Here is a 16405-nt window from a genome sequence, read left to right as displayed (position 1 = left end):
AATAGTAAGATACCAGTAGGGCCCCAAGAGCCTGCAATGTTTATTACACCCCACAGTACAAAGGTGTCAGTCAGAGGGAACGACATGCTGATGTTATGTACATATAAACCTAGGTTAGTTAAAGTAAGTTTACCCTAACCCTAATATAGAATGACATACTGCTAACTTATCTGATCTCAATCAGAGAACATGTGTACACAACGCAGCATGTAAAGTGAAGCTGGTGATTAGTCAATGTCCACAAGGTGGCAACAAACAGCCATCAATGGTTGCAGAGATAGTGAGACATCAGTGAACTTGACGGTGTTGTTGTATGTCGATCATCTAGAGCTTTTAAGTCTTTGAACTATTAAATTATTTTTTGACAAAGTATTGTAGTTTTTATTTATAGTTTTCTTTCATATAATATTGAAACCAGTGGTGGGTGATATAGTGTCTGAGTAAAAGAAATAAGCATCGGACATTCACTGATCATTTACACTTCAGCAACGTATTTATTTAACTGTAACGTATTTGTACTAGACATTTATTACATACATGATATAAGCCCATTTTATAATAATAATAATAATAATAATTATCATTATTATTATTATTATTATTATTATTATTATTATTAGTTATTGTTATTATTATGTGTTTGACAGTAGCCTCAGTGACACACCCACAGCTTCCTGTGGAGAGAGGGCGTCTGCGCCTGCGCGTCTTTTGTCCAAAACAAGGGAGATCTTCTCCACTGTACTCCACACAGACTCTGCACAGCCGACACTGATAAGGAGAAGCATTGTCTGCTCTAAAATTCTGCCTACCAACAAAGTTGGTTCATCACTAAAACAAGGACTTCGGGTAAACGGTAAGATATGTAGCTTTGTTTCGATGCTTTTGCTCTACAATCAGACGAACTTACGAGCACAACAGCTTGAGACTGATGTGTTGGCTGATGCTACTAGCATGTAGCTACTTTCTCAATGTTAAGTGGCTATTTCTTTAGATATTCTTTGTCATGAATGGTAGTAGTGTTATGAGGAGTGGGGTTTTTTAGAGAGAGAAAGGGATAATATTGCTGAATCAGCAACCAGCGGTACACGAGCCACTCTTAGTCTGAGACGCAGCTCACATGGGTGATGCTTTCTTCTCTAGTCTACACACTGACTTTATCAAGACATGTTTTTATGGCAGACTTTTCCATGAATTTCTTTTTTTTAAATAACTTTTAAAAGGCATACTATACTTGGACCTTTTTGACAGTTTTGACATACTATGTATGTCATGAAAATGTCTATGTGAAACTCATTAAAAAGTGCTTATAACATTATGTCATAAAAATGTACTGATATTCTTTTATGACATCCTATAGTATAAATGTTTTGTGACATACTATAATATGACTTTTTTATGACATTTTGTATGGCATCCTATATTATGACCTTTTTATGACATACTATAGTATGACTTTTTAATTTAATGTTGTATGGAATCCTATATTATGACCTTTTTATGACATACTATAGTATGACTTTTTAATTTAATGTTGTATGGAATCCTATATTATGACCTTTTTATCACATATGATAGTATGGATTTTTTATGACATAATACACGATGACTTTTTTATTTCATTTTGTATGGCATCCTATACTATGACCTTTTTTTTGTGACATACTATACGTCATCACTCTTTGGCTTTTACAAGCTTCATTATCACTCTCACAGGTTTCATCCAGCCGGGAGATGTTTGCCACAGCCACCAGAAACTTTGTGGAGGAGGTTGATCATGGAGGTTTGCTGATCCCAGTGTCCAGCCTGAATGACACTGTTGCTCCTCTGACAGTGGTGGTGAAGCGTAAGCGTTTCTGGGTCTGGCAGAAACCCAAGTATAATCCCACTGATTTTAACCTCAATGATATACTAACAGGAGACACTCCTATAAAGTCAGGTAAACAACCACAACCCTCTGTAATAGTATACTTAGTTGTATTGATGTTGTTATTTTAAGACCACAGAAAACCTCTGTTTCACTGTACTTACAGATGTCACAGAGACAGACTTCATCAAATACAATGGGACATATGGTGACAATATGCAGGGATCTGTAGATGCAAATTTTGCCAGCACCAATGTGAGCCTGGAGGGTAAAGACTCTTCCAAACTCCAGTCATACTTTGGCAGTTTGAAGAAGCAGGAAGTGGATGTGCAGAAGCTGCTGCGAGACTCCAAAGACAGGTTAGTTCTCCCATCCATTCCCTCCGTCTTGTCTCAGAGATCAATAGGTTTAACATGACACAAAAACACTGTAAAATGTCATCTGACATGCAGCGTGTTAAAGATCTACAAACAGCACGAATGATCTTTGTCCAACCATAAAGTTGCACGCGAAGCAGGAGGCTCGGTTGAATATTAACGCTCACAAAAAATGAGCTTGTTATGATTTAGGCTGAAAAGATTTCTATTTTTAAAATTTCAAATCAGTTTCCCAGTTTGTATTAATTTCATATTTCCAAGAATGTTCTTACAGCTGGTGTCTTTGTGATTTCAACGTGTCAGGGCCCTGGATATGTCCCATTCTCTGGTCCAGCAGGCAAAGGAGAAGCACAGACGGGTGTTTGGGATTGTGAAAGAATGTATTGTGACTACTGCGCCCTGTTCGGTCATAGAAGAAGTGCAGCAGGGAGGACAGTGTGGCGGAGGACTGAGCCTCTGCTGGCTCAAGAGTTCAAAGGTACAGTATTAAACTCATTCTTATGGTAGTGATTGTACACAACAGAAAATCACTCTTTCACTTTTATATAATCATCGTGATATTCCAGCGATTATCGATGAAATACTTTTATAACTACTTCTTGTTCCGCCTGCTTTCCCTCAATATGTTTGTGTCCTCGTTAGTTTGTGGCACCCTACTTTTGCCTCAATGAGTTTTAGTTCTGCGTGCAACTGTGAGAGGGCAGAGCGATATTCTTTTCATAAGAAGAAGTGAAATTTGTGCCATTTAAACACAAGATTTCTCCTCCTCCTATTGTCAATAACACGCAGAGGAAGAATAAGCCTTTCTTCTTTGATTCAGAGACGGACATCATTAAAACATGTAATTCCATTGTAGCCAGACCAGCGAATGTCCCATGCATCACCAACAACTATTATTTAGTGCATATTTCTGTTTTGTTATGATTGTTTTGTGTCGCAAATCTTCAGGTTTCATTGAAGGAGAACGGCAGCTTGAGTAAAGACAGTAACGTCACCATGGAGATTCCCATCCATACTACCATTGCCTATGCCCTTATAGAGCTGGAGATCAAACACGATGGACGCTATGGTGAGAAATCATTCGCTCACAACTGGTTAAACAATTTTACCCGCAGTTACGTTTCACATCGGGGGGGTTTGAATGCGTTGTATTTTCCACAGGGCTGTGTCTGATGTCAGACACCATGGGGGGCTTTGAAGTAGATGGCCCTGCTAAGAAAGGACTTTCGGGTATCTTTGGAGCCCCTCCCTCTGAAAATAGCCACCTTGGAGAAGGTAAATAACAGTTTCCTTCTCTACGGCGATAAAACATGTGACTGTAGATGGTTGCAGCTGATGACGTGTTCAGAAATGCATCTTATCAAGTCACAAAGGGCCTCTAGAGATTGGAAGCCTTATCATAATGGTGTTATAACTGTTTAACATGTGCTTTGACCTATATATATTATAAGGTCTTTTGTGTGAACGTTGTTTTGTTTTCTATACATTTCTTTTAATAAGTGTCCGGTTTTTTTCCAGAACTTGAGCAGCTGAGCGATCATTTCCAGCTGCTTTCAGCTCTTCCTGCCACCACAAGGTCCTCTCTGCTCGAGCAAATCACAAAAGTTATGAAGGACCGAGGGGCCGTCAGTTCACTTCAGAATGTGGTAGGTGGGGACAGAGAGGTTTCATTGTGGAGTTAGCATTAGGAATCTTCTTAACTCTGGGTGTCTTCCTCTGTCTCAGCTGGACCAGATGTGCTTGGATAAGAGACCTGCCCTGGGGGATGTAACAGCAACAGAGTCCCAAAAGCAGAACATTCAAGCAATTCTGGACCTTTTGGAGCAGTCTGGTCAAGCGGAGTCCACACCAGTCCTCACAGCCCTTCACCTGGTCACCAGCGCCCTGGATGGTGAGAAAGCTGTGCTCTGTGTAGCCTTCATTACTTAAGTGAAATGTTGCTTGAGGTCCTCAATCTGTGAAAAATAAATACAAATCTAATGTCAAGTTCAGAATATCCTGCAAACCTAATTTCCTCAAGTTTTCATCCTGTATCTGGGTCTTTGTCTTTCAGAGCTGACAAATGATTGTCTTGCTGTCCTGGGAATGTGCTGCAGCCTTACAGTATTACAGGCTCTGGAGCCACTGGTTAGTAAACTCAGTTTTTACAACACAACATGTTACGTGAGGTTGATTTTCTTTCAAATTATGCATCACATTGATTTGGCAACCTGTTCCAGGTGCAGTGTGTATCGGGGACAGGGGAGTTGCCTCTGAGCAGCGGCGACCAGGCTGCACTGTCAGAAGACGTCTATGAGAAGACCGAACATCTGTTTGCCTCCTCTAATGTGTCCCTGAAGAGAGACGGGGACACAGTGAAGACAGAAATACACCACCTGCCAGGAAACCTCCCTCTGGTCCTGTGTATCGCTGTCAGAGGTCTCGCCTCATTGGCCCACTGTAATTGAACTGAAGACACCTTTATAGCAACCAGAAACTTAAAACACTAGGCTGGAATGATGTAAAGGGTAAAGGGTATCATGTCGAACAAGTGTTATTTATACGTTTTTATTTCTTCTTGGTGTGTCAGAATTTATATAAATGTTGTCGTGCCAAACCAACCAGTCAATTAATGCGTCAATCAACAACAAATCGTCAAAATTGTGGACAATCAATTAGTTTAGGTCATGTTTGTTCTTGGTATCTGAAAGAAGCATCACTTATTGTTATTACATTTTATACATCTATATAATTCTCTCATTTTTAAAACGTAATTCATTTATGTGGGGTCTAATGTCACGTCTCAGTCCTGCACATAACATTCTTTGTTCCTTTTAATGGTGAAGCATTATTTTAACAATTATGGAAATGATGTATCTCTATCTTTGTATGATTATCTCTATGGTGCAATAAGTAAACGAGGAAAACCCCACCCCCCACCTTACATTGTATTTTGTTTTCTCTACCACACAACACGTTTGTCAAGTAATTCTGCCAAAAGAGCAAAACCAAAGCGGATCGTTAGAAAACACCAGTTATTTATTTGACATCTGAAAATACATTTATTTTTTTTATTCTTGTAAAATATACCTTTTTATAAGTAAATATGAACTTTATTTAAAACGGTTAAGTTTTAGTAATATCACATCAAAAGGGATGGTTCTCTGAGTTGCAGTACTCTGTTCAAGAGTCCTGTGGAAAGTTTATCTTTCAAACAAAAACAGCACCATAACAGGTCGAACAATTAGAAATATTTACGTGATCCAAATGTCATAACAACATAATTAATGTAATTTGTTGTGCTTGAGTGAAAGAGAAACAGTGGGTTTACACTACAGAATTACTTTCCTTCTGTACAACATCAAACAGTGACTGGCATGACATTTCAATGTAAGACCACAAAGCGTAAATGTAGCCTTGAGGAGCAAAACGTTCTCAAATATGACACTATTCTACGTGAATGAGATGAAGTACTGGAGACATTTGCACTGTAAACTGGAACACTGAGGTATCGTTATTTTTCAATGAGCAAGCTCTCCTCATTTTTGCAGAATAAATACGTTGTCTTACATACAGATGTAAAATTAAAACAGGACATGACAAATATCTTATTTGCTTTTAAAAACATCCTGACACGAGGGCCAGTATTCCTCTTACGATCCACATTTAAGGAAGGATTCTTTAAAAAGTATTTTGCCAATAAATAAGTACACTTCCTGTGTGTTTTGAGTTGCATAGTGTGCTAGAAAAGGAATCTGGCAATTCAGATCAAGGTGACTCTTGATGCAGCTTTGTGCGAGACCCATATTCACACAGGTCTGATGTCCAACACTGTCCGTGTGTGCAGTACAGTGTTTAATCCCACGTTCCTTCAGGTGTCCCCTTTCAATCCAAGCCTGGCAGCTCGGACAGCCGAGTCTGTCCAGTACGGTGTAAAACATCAGTACACCCAGCTGACTGGAACCCACTGCGGCTCGATGAATAATCGCTCTACCACATCCTGTAGTTTGTCAAAGGCCTTGTCCAGATTGTCATTGACAATAGTCAGGTCAAAGTAGTGGCTGTATGCCCGGCGGATCCTCGCGCTCTCGTCCACAGTCTTTTTCAAATCGACCTCCTGTTACAGAAAAAGATTCAGCCCATTGGGATGATGGAAGAAACAACCATTTTAATGAGTAATAACCTTGGAAAGTCCATCATCATTTCTAAGTATTTAGGAAGCTTCAAATCCTCTCTAAACGTACCGTGAGTAGTTTGGTAGTAAGTCCAGCATCTATCACAGCTTTGTGCATAGCTCTTAGTGTGTCCAGTTCAGGAGCAGCAATAAACACCACAAATGGCATAAACTCAGCCGTCTTCAACACTTTCAGGGCCTGGGCAGAACATATAATGTCACAGCCAAAGCTTTAAAGGGAAACTAACATCTAGACATTGAAAGTGTGCGTCTTTGACTCACCTGAGGGTTGATGTCCAGGATGCAGGTACGGCCTGCATCCACCACTTCATGGATAGAGTCGATCTTGGTGCCATAAAGGTTGGCATCGTACTCGCCATTCTCTAGGTAACGGCTCTCTTTGATGTCCTTCTCCATCTCCTCCCGCATCACAAAGCAGTAGTTCTGGCCGTTCATCTCCTCTTCCCTCGGACAGCGTGATGTGACTGGAGATAAAAGGTGAGGAGACGTGTTACATGTACCCTGGCAGGGGAATCTGGTTGCAGACAATGTAACTACCTCAGCTGTCTGTCTCATACACTCACAGGGTACAGTGGTTCCATATCGCAAAGGGTTCATGACAATGAGTCTGTTCTTCAGGCTCCGCCTCCCAACTCCCTGGGCTCCGATCAGAACAAGCGTTTTCCTCTGAAACGGCGGCATCTTGGCAACTTCCTCGTAGATCTGCAGCTCATAACGGTCAAATTCTGTTCAAGGCAATTCACAGGCTGGATGAGTACCGCAATGTCATCTCTGCACTTACAGTTTAACACTGCAAACCTTTCACAAAATCTCTTGTATGTAGGAAAATGACATCCAGTAGTGGTGCACACCTGCATTCTTCGAAGTGAGGTACATCATTTTCTTCTTCTTTTTCTTTGCAGTTCCACAGAGCATCCCTGGGACAAATTTAAAAAAGGGCGTCAGATCACCACATGGTGGAGCTCAAGGCAAGAGTCTCGTGACGATCATAACTACAACAAGAAAGAGCAGCGGGGAGCGTGCTGTGAAAGAGTTGGCATGTGTGAACATGATATGAACTGACCTGTACCAGAAGTATCCCAGTCTCTTCTCACAAAAGCTTTCCTCTTCTCCTCTAAGAACTGACTGGGGATGAGACCAGTTACTCCACCAACAACTTTGCGTGCCTATGTGGAAATAAGAGTAGTTGAGAGATGATAGTTTAAACATTTCACACAGTAAAGAAATAACATACAGTTACATATCTTGTTAACGTAGAAAGAAAACAGATATAATTGTAGATAACACCGCATTATCAATTACCAGTCATGGGTTTTCTTATTAAGATTCCACTGCGCTGTGTAGCTCTGGTCGAAGCAGCGCTGTCCTAACACACCAAAAGCAAAATGTGTCCACTCACCTGCCACCAGTTGGGGTCCTCCTTGTTGACCACCTGAAGGATGTCTCCCTTGGAAAAGGCCAGCCCTGCCTCTTTACACGGGATCAGGTTGTCTGTGGCCGGATTATAGTTGAAGTGGGGCTTCAGATAAACCTACAATTAAGAGTGTGAAACCGATAGACAATTAAAATCACACCGATAACCGATAACTATCATGAGTGCATGTCCACTTCCCCCCCCTCCCTATATACTCATCATGTTTGATTAGGCAAGTTCTCTTTCCCAACTCGACCGTTATCTGTGTTTACACTGTCCTTTTCTTTTCAGCATCACGTTTGATCATTTTTAAACGGCTCGTTCAGTGTCATAGTTTCACTTACTGTTCTGCATTTGTACTTTGTTGCTCTTTCTGTCAAAGCTCAAAAACAGAAGGCTGAACGAGGTGGATGAATATTAACCACAACTGTGAAAAGTGACCAGTGTGACGTAACAACATGACATGATCAAAATAAAGTTGACAGATCATCGCGTCTATTGCTGTAGTGAATTTGTATCACCTTGGCCGAATTCACAAGTTAAAACTCTTATCATAACTGAAACCGAACAGTGCAAAGCACGAAGGTCAGTGTCTGACGTAACCCTACGTACTGCACTTCAGTGTCAGCTGCTGTGTGTGCCTGTTACTGTAAGAAGGAGAGGGGGTGCTCCGTTGTTATTAATAGACCCCTTACTGGGATCAATTTTCAGAAGCCTGGCATTCTGAGATCACCCAGCTCTCCCCCAATCCCTGAACAGTTACAGTACGGCTCTTAACAGCCTTGTACATCCGGCACTTACACATCCTGTACTCCAATGTACTTAAAATAATGATTTCAATCAAGTTTAAAAGATCTCAGTGTAACAGGATTGTTAGTTTCCCACAGGCGCAACACTGCACAGGAGGACATCAAATGCAGCCTCCTTTTTCCTCACCTGTGGAGGTGCCGGCGTGTCTCTGTAGCTGGGCAGGACCTTGAGCGTGATGCTCCCACTGCAGTCCCCCAACAGCTCCTGGAGGTCATGGGGGTTCTGACCGACCTCGTGACCGTTCACCTCGCGGATTATGTCCCCTGTGTGCAGCATTCCCTGCCTGTCAATTGAGCTGCCGTGCAGGATCCGTGCGATCACCATCTCTCCCCGCTCCACACGGAACGTCACCCCCTGAAAGGGAGTCATCATACATCCGCACTTCATAAATCTTTAACGAGTTGCTACGTATATAACCTGTTCTAACAGATGGGCAATAAAAAGAGGACATGAATAAAACACTCAACACATATTTCCTCTGCTGAGCTGGGGATGATATGAATGCCTGGCTAACTTACCAGTGGATCCCCAGCTTTCTTCTGGATGCCAATCATCCTGACAGCATCAGCTGGCATGAGTGAACTCTTCAACAAAGCGTTGCTGTTCACCGCTGCGTGGGGCATTTCGTAGCACTTTGCAGCGACTTTGTCATGAGCCTCTATCAAAGACTGAGGCAGAAAAAAGGCAGAACAGGAGAGAAATAAGAGAAAATGTGGTTCACAATCTCTGTACTTTAATCTTTAAGTTATCTTAAGTCCTCACTAACAAAGACAGCAATCGCAGCTACCATGTGGTTCATCCACCAAAATACAAAAACTAACAGTGACTGCCACATGCATTTAACATATTACCATGAAAGAGTGAAGACATAAATCACTTCACTGTGCACATTCCCAGTATGACTGCATCGACAGATAACTAATTGATATATAGAGGAGATAAGTCAGTCTTGTTCTTACCCTAGCAGCAACAACATAGCGTTAGCATTGGTCAGAGACTACAAACTGCATCAGCAAACGTGAAGATATACTGAAACAGTAGGTGACAGTCTTCTCCCCCTGACTTTACCCACATAAGTCAGAATGCTATTGGCCCAAGGAAATACACCCCCAACCTCCCATGCCGCAGCTTGTAAGTGGTTGAGAATATAAAGGGCGACAAGGAAGCAGAGCTGCCACCACTTCAGAGAATATTAGCCATTGGATGATGGAACAAGCTCTGACATCCATTCCCACACACAAGCCAGACCATTCACTACAAATCTCATTACTCCCAGTAAAGATTGTGTACAAGAGGAACGAGGTCTCAGATACCTTAAAGTGAGGTTCCTGAAGGATTTTCACAAGCTCAGCAGCTGCAGCATCTTTTTCTGGCAGGTTGTTGAGGGAATCCAGGATCTCTGTGACCAGCTGGACATTATCATCCCGCACAGCTTTTAACTTCACTTCTTCCAGACGCTCATGGGCCTACACACACACACACACACACACACACACACACACACACACACACACACACACACACACACACACACACACACACACACACACACACACACACACACACACACAGTAAAGAAAATGTCAATCAACCTCTCTATTTTCATTAGAGATGGGAAAATCACAACCATGATTTCTTTTTATTTTATGTGGTCTCATAGCAAATTACAGAAGTGGGACACCGTTAAAACGCCATGTTCTTGTGACTCTTATACGAAACATTAATGACTCTTGAAATCAAACTATCCCCGTAATACACAGAAGACAAGGGGAAAGTAACTATTCAATATACAGTGTGCAGTATATGACCATATTCAACGGCTCTATTTGATAAGACATTACACCAAAAACTCTCTAGAGGTAGCAGAAATAAAATATATCCAAAGAAAGTATTGCTCCATTTTTCAGAAATGAGGACAAGAGCTTGCCTTTGCTTTCTATTCATAGATGTGATAGATGAACCTCGTGACCTCAATCTGCATTGGAGATTCGTTTCTGTTATGTAAACCATTTGTTCTTCATGTTGTCAACCTCTTTTAGCTTTGTGGAAACATTGATTTAACTGGTGTTAAAGGAACATTTCTGTCTACTCGAACTTAAGCAGATGCTTCACAATCTTACCTTTTAAGGTAATATGTAAAAATATATATATATAAAAATATATACACATACATATGCACACACATACTATATATACATACATATATATAAATATGTATATATATATATACATACATTTATACCTTAATTTCCTCTTTTCTCTTATTTAATACAGCTAGAGCTTAGTGACCAGCTAATGAGATTATAACTGTGTGTGTGTGTGTGTGTGTGTGTGTGTGTGTGTGTGTGTGTGTGTGTGTGTGTGTGTGTGTGTGTGTGTGTGTGTGTTTACCTTTGCAAGGGAGCGAACAATGGGGCTCTCCATGATGCCTCTGAGGAAGATGAGGTCAATGTCTTTGGCCCCTGAGCCTGATGGCAGGTCTTTTAGGTTGTCCAGTACCTGCTGCATGGCTGAAGGGGAAAAAACACACGTCAAAGATTGAGCTCACAGAATGTCAGCTACACTCTTCACTTCTTGAGCTTGAGAGTTACTGCTTTACATGCTGAGCCAATGAAAACAAAACAATCGGACTACAATAAGAGCTTACAAGGCCAGAACAATAATTGGACAGTCTATCAATGGGCCAATTCACAGAGAGCATCCCTTATTTCCATTGCAGCAGAAACAAGCACGCACTCAGAAACAAAGGAATTGTTCTACTAACAGATCTGCCTTGTAGAGACTGAGAGCACGCAGCACGAAATTGGAGCCCAAGATCCTGACAAATACAGCTAGTAATTTCATATTCAATGTTTCAATAAGACAAATAACAATCTTTCTGTACTTCCCAGTAATTATCGTTCCATTGAAATAGGATTTGTCATGAATTGTGTTCTTTTTTTTTTTTCTTTTATAGGAGAATGAGCAGAAAGTTTGAAAATAGAAGTAGACAGAAATCAGTCATTGCAGTCACTATGGGAGCCAAAACATTTGGCTGTTTTACAAGTAAATTGTGTTACAATTGTGTTTTTTGAGTTGTGTATGTCACAGAGGGACACATGTAAAAGATCAGCAGCAAACACACCCACACAATTATCTCTGGGCTGTGGCCTCAGGTACAGTTCAAATGGTAATGAAATAGCTAATTTCGCAAACAGCATTAAAACAGTTCCTGTGCAAACGATTAGTTAGAACTTTGCCTTTGACAGCTTACCTTTGCCAGACTCTGCATTGGCCACAGTCATGTTTAGTATTCCTCAGCTCAGGATGGTGAAACTCTCTTAACTCGGACAAAGGCCGTCCAACTGCCCACTTACAGAGACCAGAGCAACTGGAGGGCTGGAGAAGGTAGGAAAACCCATTCAAGTCAGTATACTGTACGCTAAGATCACCTACTATACACGTCATGAAATGACTCAAGCTGACATTTACTAACATGTGTTGCTAACATATGCAGATTTAGTATAAATGCATGAGACACAAAATAAAACAGAAAACATTTGTTTGTCTTCCTGTTTCATGTGCACGCTAGCACAGAGAGCTCTTCTGAATTAAGGGTATGACAAAGAGGGCCATTGAATGACAAAGAATGAGACTCTCGTCATTATGGCTAAAGGTTGTGTCAGCCACACACAAGGAGGCCCCCGGGGAATCTGTACAAACATGATCTCTAAACAGAGTGAGGCAAAAACAGCCCTACCAATGCCTTACATTACATTACATTACATTACATTACATTACAGTTCATTTAGCTGACGCTTTTGTCCAAAGCGACGTACAAAAAGTGCAAACAATCATGGAGATACAACTCCGAACAGCAAGAATCTTGTAAGTACAATAGCTTCAAATAGGTACAATCGTATAAGTGAACACTGTCTTCAAATAAGCCAGTTTGAAGTGCAACAACATAAGTGCAACATACAGAAACAATAGAATACAAATTCAACTATTAGCTATAAATAAGCCAAACCAATACAAGTGCAACACACAAAGAACAGTTATTTAGTTTTCTTCATTCGCCGAGGTGCAGTCGAAACAGGTGAGTTTTCAGCCTCAGTGGGTAGGTGGACAAACAGGAGTATGGGCTTTTTGAGCATAGGCCCCATTTATCTGTGAACTGTGAACTGTATAAACATCATGAATGCACCATTGTACTCCATCCACAGAATGTCAACAAAGACAGTATAAAGTCCGATAATAACAATCCAGGGCCAAAAAGAAACAAGAAAGGCACAGACTCACCAACAAACTGTTTCAAATCATTAGTGCAGCACTCCGACACGGAGCCCAACGTTTTCTACCAAACTCTCATCCGGTACCTCTGATCTAAAGAGAGAATAGGACAAAAAATATTAAGTTATTTTTGTTATTTGATCAAATTGTCCAAGAAAACCTAAAAACCCTCCTAGGTATTGATAATGCAGCATTGCAGCAATGTCCTCCCTACTCAGGGTTACCTTCATTGCCCAGACTTCTCCTGTTCATTTAGCAGTATTGTAAATTCAGCCATTGTGATTGGCCATGTCAATCACATGACCAATGTCAGTTTAAAAAAACTCATTACTACCACCAAAACAAATGAATCTCAGCTCAAAAAGAGTGAGACTGGGGAGTATTAGTTGTGTTCTGTGGAATAAAAAGTAACTAAAAGCAGCCTTTCTTTTTATGGGACATATTTTTGTGGCCTATTTCAATGAATTACTATGAAGATTGTTGTAGTTGGTAATCAGCAGTTCTTACTGTTCTGCAGGTGCACACAAAGGCTGTAAACTAAAGTAACCACTGTGCTCTGCACTTTTCTAAAAACTTTTAAATCCTGTTTACAACCATAAAACATTTTATAGTAGGCTACAATTCTCACCATGAACCCTCAGGACCAAAAGTGCACGTTTATAGATCCTAAACTAACTGTGTCCAGCATCCCTGCTGATGTGTTAAAATACACTAATAACACATTAAGCCATTATTTTTGACAAAGCTGAAAAACTGAGAAGTATGGACAATTATTTCCTATTAAAAAACATTACTTTGTAACAAATTAGACTGAGGTCTGTTGGGTCATATATTTGAAGGAATATTTAGATTAGAGCCAGACCAATACATCGGGCATAATTATTCACAAATCTAATTAATCTGTATCAAGATCTGTATCTTCCCTATTGAACTAATGTTTAGACTGATGCAATAAATGTTTTGGGACCATTTAGTCGTTAAAATGCAGCTGTATATTACATGGACTTTTTCAAATCCAGAAGTGTTAGTAAACATATATTTTAAATTATTTCTTTCTGCTTGCTGAAGCTTCTGATAGCTTATCAGGGTGTCCCATTTCACACAACTTCATTATGTGTTATGGTTGTATTTGTACTAAACTAAACTAAACCTCCCAAATATAGATATCAATAAGCCTCAAAAATCTAATACCGGTCAGGCTATAACTTGGATAAGATGTGTCTGGGTGAAAGGAAAGGAGATCTTTAATACCGTTATAATAGTAAGACTGTAATGTAACTGTGGTGCCAGAGTGTTAGAAGCTAGTCTTTATAAAAGCACAAAGTTGTTAAAGTTAAAGCTAAGAACTGACAGGGAATTGTCTCACTATGATCTATTTTCAGATAGTCTGATATGACTATAAACACAAAAAACTGGATGTGTAGTGTTAAGCTGGTGTTCAAAGCGGCTAATGGCACAATGATAGCAAAAGGTACTCATTCAAAGTATGGAAAATAATAAATAACATGTCACACGTTTGCCTGGTAATGTTCTTCAACGTTTATGTGTGTGATCGCATTTTACTATTAAACATGCCAACATAATACAAGTATTGATTAGTTATTGGGCTCTACATTTCTGTTATCGATTATTCAGACTGGAGTTAGACGAGAGAAACTTAACGTTATAGAATGTTTTATTTACTGCGCTACGTTGGGCAACATTGTCAATAAATAAAATAAAATATTCATTTATGGGAAATGTGTATCAGGGGACATTACTGGTGGGGCAGTCTGACAGTGGCATACCACTTCCAAGCGGCGCCTGTCGTTAGGAAACGGTATATGCCGGTGGACCAGCCGCGGCAGACCGCTCCAGGGATCGGAAAGGCGGCATAAGCCGCTGAGCCATAGCGGCATACCATCAGCCACTTTCCCATCTCGGAGTCACTCCAGGTGGGAACGTAAACGCTATGTGCGCATGGTGGCAGAAACGTTCATAAGTAGTAAGTTAGTCATAATGTCATGGTAGGTCACTAAAGTAACTTATAGTGGAGCAAAAAAAAACAACCAAATCTGCCTTCAAGAAACATGTTGGCTGCAGTGATTTGCTGTCAAGCTACACGCACACTGGGCACGTGTAACGTTAACCAGCTCCAATGTGAGGTAATTTAGCTAAAATGACAACAAGCCATTTGTAGCTAATTAGCGGTGGTAAACACTGATGTTAGCGTTAAAGCACAACAAGCCGATATTATTATACAAACACGTGAAACTGCAGCTACATGCTGTCAGGTCTTCACTAGTGCCCGTCCCGTACCAAGTTGATGCTAGCCAATACTAGTGTGTAGCTCATTTAAAGGCAAGTTAGCAATGCTAATGGTTGCTAGCAAACACTGGCGTGGCTTTCCACGTTATACGTTGGGTATCTTTCAGACTGAGAAATATTGCTAACACAAACGAACAGACGATCCAGCAAAATTAACCCAATTAACTTTGCTTGTTAATGTCCTCTTGCGAAGTAATACTAGTGCGGTAGTTAGTTGAAAGTCCAGTCATTAGCTAGTAGCTAACCGTAATATCATGTGGTTCAGACTAGCTAGCTAACGTTAGCTGTTTGTGAGAGGCAGTTAGAAACTAGAGAGTCCCATGGTAAGACTGTTAACGTTACTCAAGTGTCTGGTAAAATGAATGAATGATACGTTACCTAATTTAATCAGTATCATCCAGTCACGCTTTAATGCTTCCCTCTTAGAGTTTCCTAATTCGCAGACCACTTGCGCAATAGTAAAGTGCATTTCCAGTGCGCTCCTTCCCTCAGTTCCCAGTCCACACAGACAGTGATGTGCTAATGACATCCAAAGCCGTTCAGGTTATGTCTTGATCATTGACATCCTGCACAACCCACCCATGTATGTAGTGTAAACGTTACCCTACAATAAATACCGGTAGTTGAGAAAAGATGTGTGGAGGTAAATTGCATCCACGGTTTCTTCAAATATTGTTTTCCCTATCAAATGCAATGATCCCTAAACATAAATGTGAAATACCCTCTGGCTGCTGCTGCTGCTGATGACTGTACTCACTGCAACAGTGTGAGTTGACTGCTCAATACAACTATTTGGTCACAATAAATACCACAAAAAAAACATTTTACCTTTTTTTAATTAGCTTAGTTTGTCCAGCTATCTGGACTTTATATCTGTCATTCTGAATTTAAAAGTGAGCCAAAATTAATGGAAAAATAGAGAGCTTTACTGAATCTATTAATTGTCAGTGGAGTGGTGTACCAGTAATAACATATATTTTCTCATTGGCAAAACATCCTGCACCATATCAGTTTATAGGCTACTATTGCACGACCAACAACATATTTAAGAATTTAACTTTAAAGAAACACTTACCCCATGAGGAAGATATACTGTATCTTATCGTGCTACCATAAATAACACTTGTGACATACCATCCACACATCTGGCTTCAAGTACCACCCATCAGCATGAAGCACCAAGCAAT

General features: G+C 40.4%; 2 protein-coding genes across 2 annotated transcripts; one reads left to right on the top strand and one right to left on the bottom strand.

The window, feature by feature from the left end:
• The first annotated feature begins 697 nt into the window (after positions 1–697).
• On the top strand, positions 698–5159 carry gsdmeb (gasdermin Eb). Its single transcript, XM_029452014.1, has 10 exons — positions 698–853; positions 1714–1936; positions 2031–2223; positions 2545–2719; positions 3190–3310; positions 3403–3516; positions 3760–3887; positions 3967–4132; positions 4295–4368; positions 4461–5159. The coding sequence occupies exons 2-10, from the start codon at positions 1732–1734 to the stop codon at positions 4686–4688; spliced, it is 1404 nt and encodes a 467-aa protein (XP_029307874.1). The 5' UTR covers positions 698–853; positions 1714–1731; the 3' UTR covers positions 4689–5159.
• An 82-nt stretch (positions 5160–5241) lies between these two features.
• pals2a (protein associated with LIN7 2, MAGUK p55 family member a) lies at positions 5242–15747 on the bottom strand. Its single transcript, XM_029452013.1, has 14 exons — positions 15597–15747; positions 12921–13004; positions 11893–12017; positions 11031–11149; positions 9953–10105; positions 9158–9307; positions 8766–8993; positions 7815–7946; positions 7479–7581; positions 7267–7332; positions 6979–7140; positions 6677–6879; positions 6465–6593; positions 5242–6337 (listed from the first exon to the last, which is right to left on the bottom strand). The coding sequence occupies exons 3-14, from the start codon at positions 11921–11923 to the stop codon at positions 6161–6163; spliced, it is 1653 nt and encodes a 550-aa protein (XP_029307873.1). The 5' UTR covers positions 11924–12017; positions 12921–13004; positions 15597–15747; the 3' UTR covers positions 5242–6160.
• Positions 15748–16405: the final 658 nt, after the last annotated feature.

Source organism: Cottoperca gobio, chromosome 16, assembly GCF_900634415.1.
Source record: "Cottoperca gobio chromosome 16, fCotGob3.1, whole genome shotgun sequence".
NCBI lineage: Eukaryota > Metazoa > Chordata > Actinopteri > Perciformes > Bovichtidae > Cottoperca > Cottoperca gobio.
This window is presented reverse-complemented; position numbering and strand designations above follow the sequence as displayed.

What these genes read in the sequence shown, in the direction of transcription:
- gsdmeb (XM_029452014.1), top strand. Translation starts at nt 1,732, where the DNA reads ATGTTTGCCACAGCCACCAGAAACTTTGTGGAGGAGGTTGATCATGGA. An exon ending in CTGCGAGACTCCAAAGACAG is followed by an intron (nt 2,224 to 2,544) that starts GTTAGTTCTCCC and finishes TCAACGTGTCAG; the next exon opens with GGCCCTGGATATGTCCCATT. An exon ending in GGTCACCAGCGCCCTGGATG is followed by an intron (nt 4,133 to 4,294) that starts GTGAGAAAGCTG and finishes TTTGTCTTTCAG; the next exon opens with AGCTGACAAATGATTGTCTT.
- pals2a (XM_029452013.1), bottom strand. Translation starts at nt 11,923, where the DNA reads ATGACTGTGGCCAATGCAGAGTCTGGCAAAG. An exon ending in CAATGCAGAGTCTGGCAAAG is followed by an intron (nt 11,150 to 11,892) that starts GTAAGCTGTCAA and finishes TTTCCCCTTCAG; the next exon opens with CCATGCAGCAGGTACTGGAC. An exon ending in TTACTACCAAACTACTCACG is followed by an intron (nt 6,338 to 6,464) that starts GTACGTTTAGAG and finishes TTTCTGTAACAG; the next exon opens with GAGGTCGATTTGAAAAAGAC.